General features: G+C 36.5%; 1 protein-coding gene across 1 annotated transcript; it reads left to right on the top strand.

Annotated features, from left to right (window-relative positions):
* The first annotated feature begins 985 nt into the window (after window positions 1-985).
* On the top strand, window positions 986-7,312 carry fezf1 (FEZ family zinc finger 1). Its single transcript, XM_028448328.1, has 4 exons — window positions 986-1,804; window positions 2,985-3,119; window positions 4,505-4,637; window positions 7,005-7,312. Exons 1-4 carry the CDS (start codon window positions 986-988, stop codon window positions 7,310-7,312), a joined length of 1,395 nt encoding a protein of 464 aa, XP_028304129.1.
* The last annotated feature ends 1,397 nt before the right edge of the window (window positions 7,313-8,709 follow it).

The following is an 8,709-nucleotide window of genomic DNA, read 5'->3' as shown; positions in this document are numbered from 1 at the left end:
GTTCAAAATAATGTATTATAAATTTTTAAACGTGGTTCGTTCGCCTTGGTTATAAGGACATCGGATGCTATAGCGCAGCTTAGTATAAAGGTTCTCACAAGAAAAGAAAAAAAAAAATACTTTCATTTTTATTTTATTTTTTTCTATAATAAAAACGATTCTCGTTCATGTGCAAACGTATAATTTCCACATATCCCTCTGGTGACATACATGTGGCATTTGATTGATTTCTTCATCTTTGGTCGAAACCAGAATGTGGCCCAGAGCGCGCACAGGTCGGGGGGATTTAGGGTGATCCTGGAAGGCATTCTGGTGGTTAACCGACGTATAAATATTCACATTGCTTAATTGTTGTTGTATTTCTGATTTAATTTAGTATGACTGCCTTTCAGAAATAAATATACTCGGTGCTCGTTTTGGAAAGGGGAAAAAAGTGGTGCGTAAAAGTAAAAGTTGCAGGTGTAGATGGTTATAAAGAAACAAAAGTCTGATCCCGCTGCGCGTCTTCAGGCTCGGAGAGCATCACAAAGGTCCAACATGGGATGTAAACCGACCCCGAGGCCGCCGCCCGCCCGTCTGCGTGCGTAATAGCGATTGGGAAAAAAATGATGTCACGCAAAGCCACAAGGGGACCTGGGATTTACCGAGCAGCCTCCAGTTGAGCAGCAGTCCTGCCAAGTAAAGACCAGCCTCTTCATCCTCCTCCTCCTCCTCCTCTTCTTCGGTGCATGGTGACAGAGCATCGATACACAAGAATTGAACAAATTACACACACTTCCCGCTCACCTTCCTGGACGGTAACGATCGCTAAGGTCTCGGCTCGCGCTCCGCGGCGATCGAACGAGCTGCGGTGGCTGATTGTCGTCAATCAGCGGTGATTGTGGAAGTGTCTCCCGGCACAGGGTGGCCCTCCGTGCGGCCGCTCAGGATCAGCGCAGACTCCCAGCTTCTCTCCCCAGCACCTCCTGCTTGTTGTCGGGAGGTGATGGACGCTCCTCTCCGCCGCACAGCGGGGATCCTCGGCTCCCCCCCGGCTTCTGGAAGCCAGCCCGCGGGCTCAGACATGCTCAACTCCGGCGGCAGCGGCACCAAGCCTCTCGCGTTCTCCATCGACAGGATTATGGCCCGGACACCCGAGCCGAGATCGATACCTCTGCCCAGCTGGTTCCAGTCCGCCCCCGTGGGGAAGCACGACGTCTGTCCGTCCTCCCTGCACTGCATGATCCCTTTGGTTCCACTCGGCTACGAGCCGGGCCACCGGCTTAGCATCACCGGACTGGATCCGGGCCACTTGGATGCATCTTCTTTCGCTGCTCCAGACTTTTTGGGTTTTGGAATGAACTATAAGAACCACCAAGACCAGGACTCTGCTGGCAGCCAAAACACCGGCCAGTATAAACTCTTCAGACCGCGGGTGGTAAACCAGTCCTCCCTCTCCACGGTGGGCACCGTGTGCTACCTGAACTGCGGCGGGGACAGCGGTGCGTGTGCCCCTCCGGCCAGCCTCGTCAACCTGCACCCGATGACGTCCTACCTGCTCACCGCCCGGCACAAGGCCTTCATGGCGGAGAAGAGCAAGACGTGCCCGCCGCAGTCCGAGCGGTACCCGGTGTCGGGCGTGCAGGCCTTCAAAGATCTGTCTCAGAGCCAGATCCAGTATTACATCAAGGAGCGGGAACAAATCCACACTGACAAGATGTTCAAGGGCTCCTCGGCAGCGGCCGCAGCAGCAGCTGCAGCCCGGCTCAGCGGCTCCTGCACGGGCAACAAACCCAAAGTGTTTACCTGTGAGGTCTGCGGGAAGGTGAGGGCCGTTAGATACAGGCACAAAGATCCATCAAATTCTTCAGGGTTATTTGTTAAAATTAGTATATTGCCTTATTCTCGCATATATTATATTTGATTAAAAATAATGAACGTTTTTGAATAAGGCGTTTGTGTAAAAACTAAAAAATACCATACAAGTTTCAAACAAAGTATTAAAATTATATTCCAGATTAAAAAGTATTTATATCGGGCGATAAGGTTATTTCCAAATACATATATTTTTAAATCATATTAAATTAACACATCACAGTTTTAAGTTGTTGTTTTTTTTAGAATGCTCTTTTTTATTAAACACAATGTATTAGTATTTCAGACTTAAAACCAGTATCGTTATCATTAATAGTTTTTATTATTATTGATGATTATATATATATTTTTTTTTTATTTCATTCAAAATAATAAACATTTTTGTCATTAAAGCATTTGTGTACAAAAATACAATACTTATATTGTTCATTATATTATATATATTACAATATAATATCTTTCAACCAAAGCATTTAAATCATATTCCAGATTTACATTGTATTTTTCTCAATATCGGTCCGTAAGGTTATTTTCAATTATTTTTTTAAATCATCAGATCAAATGAACACATCAATAGGCCACTGCTTTTTACATCATATTTTATTTATTTATTTAAGAAACACTGCGAAGATTGAACGCCTTAACCAAGAGTTATTCTTTAGAATGCTCTTTATTTATTTACACAATATTTTATTATTTAAAACTTAAAACCAGTGTCATTATCCTTAATAGTTTATTATTATTATTATTATTATTATTATTATTATTATTATTATTGGCCTGTATTTTAAGTCCTTAAGTCGGGAACTGACGTAATTTAATGTGTATGAAACGATGAAGAAGGAGAAATAATTCAGGACATGAAGTCACAAATCCAATCGTTGGTTTTTTTAGTTTCATAATAACTAGTATTTCAACGTTTGAAGGCCAACAGAATTTATTATCAATGTTATTCCTTTTTATGTTCACTTTTTCTTTTTGTTCTTTTCCTGGCTCTCTGTTCTTAATTTACTGCCCCAGTAATATGTATTATTATTATTATTATTATTATTATTATTATTATTATTATTATTATTATTATTATTATTATTATTATTATCTCTGATGTGTTAATTGTGTTCCTCCCGCAGGTGTTTAACGCGCACTATAACCTGACCCGCCACATGCCCGTGCACACTGGCGCACGGCCGTTCGTGTGCAAAGTTTGCGGTAAAGGCTTCCGACAGGCGAGCACATTGTGCCGACACAAAATCATCCACACTCAGGTGAGAGGCCTCACATGGAGCCTTATTCAGGCTCATTTCTAATTATTTTTATTCTCCTTGATGTTTATGTCGGTGGTTCCTTCTTCGTAATTAAGCGGGGTTTGCATGAAACTTTGACATATTTTGTTTGCTATAATTAATCTCTAATTCTCAAAACTTCGGTTCTTTTGTAGAAGTAGTAGTATTTGTCTTTAATGTATCCTTATGCATCTTATATTATATTATTGATGTTTTGTATGTAGCTAACAATTTCCACGAAGTTACTTTTTTATTTAATCAAAAGCATTATTATTATTATTATTATTATTATTATTATTATTATTATTATTATTATTATCAGTTGAGAACTGTTTCTCAACTGACCCTAACTGGTAAAATAAAGGTAAAATAAAAATGAAGTGATTATTTATAAAGGCCTAAACTGGAATTGGTGCCATTTAATTTCAATTTAGTGCACTTAATGTTTTTGATCTTATAGCAACGTTAATCCATATTTGTACATACTGCATAAACTAAAGTGCACTTATATATAATTTAGGATCCTTTTTTTCAAGAGGGGTTTCAAGAGTCAAAGAGTAATAGCTGCAATTTTCCCTCCAGGGCAGCTCTGCCCACTCACAGTGGGGAACAGGAATGAAACGTGTTATTTAAACTCATCACGTTATTCCTAAAGATTTAAAAAAAAAAAAAAAATGATAATATTGAAATCGAGTAATGTGTTAAATATCATCATTACGTTTACTGCTTATAGATTAAATAGCTTGTTTGTTTGTTTAGGATGCCCATTAGCTTAATAAGCAATCAGCTATTCTTCCTGGGGTCCACAAATTACACAATGACAATACAATTTATACAATTAAAATAATAATCACATTACACAAACAAAATAGACATTTCAACAACTACAACTCAAACAATATCAATAACAATAGACAAATACCTCTAAGTATTAGAATTAGTGTTTGTCACAAAAGTTTTTTTTTAAATAACATCTTTTTAGGGATTTTTTAAAAATTATAAATATTATGTTGTTTAATGTCATTTGGTAATAAATTCCACTTATGCATACTATAGCTGCATATTACTGAGTGCTCTATAATGAAGTTCTTACTTTGGGTAAAATAAAACAACCACTAACTGCATGCGTAGCTGAAAAATGATGGGTTTCTGTACTGAAAGAAAAGCTTTCGGTATAAATAAAAAGGAGTTTTAGTTGTTGTAATATTCCATAGGAAGACCATCAACTGAAACTCATAAAGATAAAAAAGCGACCTCGTTTGATTTGAAATCACAACCTTCTCGAAAGTTATTCTAATTAATTGAAATTATTTTATTTTTTATTTTCATGGCCCTTTTTTAATTTATGTATTTATTTATTTTTAAAGGAAAAACCTCACAAGTGTAACCAGTGTGGGAAAGCCTTTAACCGGAGCTCCACGCTCAACACACACACACGGATCCATGCAGGATACAAACCATTTGTGTGCGAATTCTGTGGGAAAGGATTCCATCAGAAAGGTAAGAATCGGATAGCAGCATTCATTCATTCATTCATTCATTCATTCATTTACTCTATTAGGTTGATGGAATTTAGGGAGCATCACATGGATTAGCACACTAGCCAGCATGAAGCCTTCTGTGTGGAGTTTGCATGTTCTCCTATGGGTCCTCTCTGCAGTTACTCTGCACTTTATTTTACAATTTAAAAAAAATATAACAGTCTATGTTGGGTTAATTCAAGTAAAAATTGTAGAATTATCAACATTTTTTATGTACTTTCCAAAAACATGGAAATTAAAAAAGGATTTTACATTTTAAAACAATTATAGACCCTGAGACCCTGAAAGAAGGAGCAAGCAGGTCAGAAAATGCATTAGATGGATGGAAAACAATTATAGAATTAAAATACTTTTTCTTATATGAAGCTGCATCTGGGCCTTAAATTAGTTTATACCTTACTGCCATATAAGCCCTCATGTCTTGGTTTTCTCTATTATTTCTCCCAAGCATTTTTTGATGAAACAACATGTGATTGTGCCACTAATTAATACCTTTTTTGCAGTTTATAAAGTAACACATAAAATAATTTATATAGATACAAATAAGGAATCATGGACAAAAATACCAACACACCCAATCAGCAAAAATGATGTTGATTGTAATACAACACAAATTACATTTACACAGTTAATTTATGAATATTGTGCATTTCTCTTTAATGGAAAATACTGATGTAGTCCGTTATTATGAATCCCTTGCTTAAATTGCGTCTGCTTTACAGACGACTTTCCTTCTTCCACTCCTTCATGGAATGGATACATGTTTGTTTGTTTGTTTTTCACACTCTTTTCAATTACAAAACACAAAATATCAGCTACAGACAACAGATGAGTGCAGAGTTTCATTCAGCTCAGATGTTTGCGCTCAAGGCTACATCCTTATCATATTCATTCATTCACTAAAATAGGATTTAAAAGAGAAGCACAGTTTTCTGCTCACTGCTCATATACAGAGCTTTTCCCAGCAATATTTCCACAACTATTTTTCTTTGACTGAATAAATTCAGCTCATAAAAACGTTTTTTTTTCTAAGTCAAAAGAATCAGAAGCAAAAGGGTTTCGGTAACAATCATTACTCACGCGTTACGTTTTTGCACCTTTAAGTCTGATTGGTTTAAGCTAGGATTGCATGTCTGGATCATGTCATTCTTTTCTTATTCATCAAACTGCTCCTTTATCTGCTTTTATAAATGTGATATATGTTAAATCTCTCTTTACACACATTCAGTCAATTTTCAGTTTCAGTATTAACACATTTACGGCATTTAAGTATATTGAATTTTTCTCAAATTTGGCATTTGCATGGGTTGAGTCATTTAACAATAACTATTATTTATGAATATAGTTGGTACATTGTGTTATTTCACAATTTGATCTCAATTGCTGTTTGAAATATTCCACCTATAATCCAGCTTGTCTCATTTAGCACAATCCATAGGTCATGTGAAGCCAATAACTAATTAAACAGTGTATATATCAGGGGTAACCAACACGGTGTCCGCGGACACCAGGTAGCCCTCATGGACCATGTGAGGGGCCCTCAGGAGCTCTAGTCATAAATGAGCTCCATCTGAAACCTGATTAACTTTCCAGGATTAAAACTCACAAAGATAAATACATATTAGATATGTAGTTAGTGCTTAGATTTTTAATCATGTCATTGTTGATTTACAGTAAATCTTTTTGCTGCTGATTTTAATGTTCTTATTGATTTTTAAGCTGTTGAGTGTTTTCTTCGCACTTTTTGATCATGTAAAGCACATTGAATTGCCTTGTGTATGAAATGTGCTCTAAATAATTGCCTTAGTAAAGTTAATTACTGCTTAGAAAGTTTGAGTGACAAGTTAATCTTATTTATATATATATATATATATATATATATATATATATATATATAGATGTATTTTTAAAAATGCAAGGTGGATTTTCTATAAGAATGTAATGAAAATAGAAATATTGCAAAAAAAATTTTCATGTTGAAACTTTCCTACCTTTTTAAGTTACTGCTAAATTATCTTGCCTTCTAATGAAAGTGAAACTGTGAAAATGTAGAATTTAAGAAGTTCTTTTCTAACTGGTAGCCCTACAGACTATACAGTGCATATATGAGTAGCTCAGTTTCAGAAAGGTTGGTGACCTTTGGTATTTATATTTACATCCGTTTTCTATATCAGCATACTCCTTCACTGATGGGTCACAGGGTCTGCAGGGTGCTGGTGTCTCTCAAGCACAAGGAGAACATGCAAACTCCCCAGGAAGGCTTCAGTCACACCCTTCTCACGTACTTTATTGACTGAATCTCTTCTTTTCTTGTCCATCCATTCAGGGAATTACAAGAACCACAAGCTGACGCACAGCGGGGAGAAGCAGTTTAAATGCTCCATCTGCAGCAAAGCCTTCCACCAGGTGTACAACCTCACCTTCCACATGCACACGCACAACGACAAGAAGCCGTTCACCTGCCCCACCTGTGGGAAGGGCTTCTGCAGGAACTTTGACCTGAAGAAACACATCAGAAAGCTGCACGACCCGGCCGGAGCACAGTCGCCCCCCCCAGGCTTGAGGGACCCCCCGTCACCCCCAACCTCACTCCCTTCAAGTCTTTCCCTCCAAAAACACGAAAGACTAAAGTGAGGGACACTGTATGACATTTTTAGATCAAATGTGGTCAGGTTTGAATTCAAAAAGACGCAGAGCGAGAGAACAATGAACTATATTTATTTCTTCCTTCAGGAGGATTTTTGTCCTTTTAAATTATTTAAAAAAAAAAAAAAAAAAAGTCTAAAGAAATATCTCCAGATAAATATTTAGATTTGAAGCAACTTTAAAAAATTCTTTCACAATGTCTGTCTCATGGTTAACTCCTCAACCCTCAATGGAATTGTATTGGTCATTGTCATCCTACCGTCACCCCCCCCCCCCTCCCCCCCAACTTATCCTCTCTAAAGTGACACGAGTAGCAAATGTCCATGTATCTGTGTCTGTAAAGGATGGGAGTCGTATCCAGTCCCAGCTTCTCATCAACTTTCTCATTTCTATGCTTTATTTTCTTCAATGAGTAAAAGTGCTTGTATTTATTTAACCCAAAGTAAAGCCACTCAATGCTGCCAAATGCCTTTGTTTACTTAGTAAAACACCTGAAGGAATATTTCAGGTTTTTATTCTTTTTACTCATTAAAACCAACACAACATGGAGGATGGCTGATGTTTAAATCGAAAACATCACGTCTGTGATTTTAAAACGTTTTTTTATTTAGAAATGTTTACTCAGTGTGTGCAGTCTCTTGGTTTTTATCATCACGTCTTCTCCTCCAACCAGTGTTACACCAGTGCTGCTGCTGCTGCTTCTTTTTAATTCATCTTCAGAGATCTGACCAGGGTTGGGGTCAATTATAATTGTAATTGCGTAATTAATTACAATTATGTCATAATTATAATCGTAATTGTAATTTTAAAAATCTGTTACTGTCGTAATCGTGATAAAATTGTAATTGAGTTTAGGTAAGTGACTTTGTCATTGTAATGGTCATGAAAATACTATAAATATTGATTTTATATTGTAAATAATTAACAAAATTATAATTTTATGCAAAACTGGGGAACCATGTTACAGTTCTATGTACAGTTCTACACATGTAGTTAACAATTATTAACATGTGTTTTAGATCAAGCTTTCCCACATTTTACCATTAAAAAAAATAGAAATCGAGGGGTATACTGACACAAAAAAGACTCACATGCCCACACCAAAAAATATTAAAACCTATATTTTCATTGATTAGGAAGCCTAACAAAGTAACCAATAGATAGAAAATAAATTAGATGATAGATATTAGTTTTTAGTGTATTTTACAGCTGATTTAGAACCCGTTATCATAAGAGATGCTAACAGAAAGCTAACACAAGAGGAAGGTTAAGTTTTATTTGATCATTTATTTGAGGCTCAATAATTGTGATTAATTGTAATTGAGAACGTCATTGTAATTGACTTTTTGAGGATCAAAAACAAATTGTAATTGGAAAAAAGGCTG

This window comes from Gouania willdenowi, chromosome 6 (assembly GCF_900634775.1).
Source record: "Gouania willdenowi chromosome 6, fGouWil2.1, whole genome shotgun sequence".
In the NCBI taxonomy this organism is placed as follows: Eukaryota; Metazoa; Chordata; class Actinopteri; order Blenniiformes; family Gobiesocidae; genus Gouania; species Gouania willdenowi.
The sequence above is the reverse complement of the archived record's forward strand: the minus strand, read 5'-3'. Positions and strand labels throughout refer to the sequence as shown.

Coding starts and splice junctions, on each gene's coding strand:
- fezf1 (XM_028448328.1), top strand. CDS start 986: ATGGACGCTCCTCTCCGCCGCACAGCGGGGATCCTCGGCTCCCCCCCG. Junction 1,805..2,984: donor CCTGTGAGGTCTGCGGGAAG/GTGAGGGCCGTT, acceptor TTCCTCCCGCAG/GTGTTTAACGCGCACTATAA. Junction 4,638..7,004: donor GAAAGGATTCCATCAGAAAG/GTAAGAATCGGA, acceptor CCATCCATTCAG/GGAATTACAAGAACCACAAG.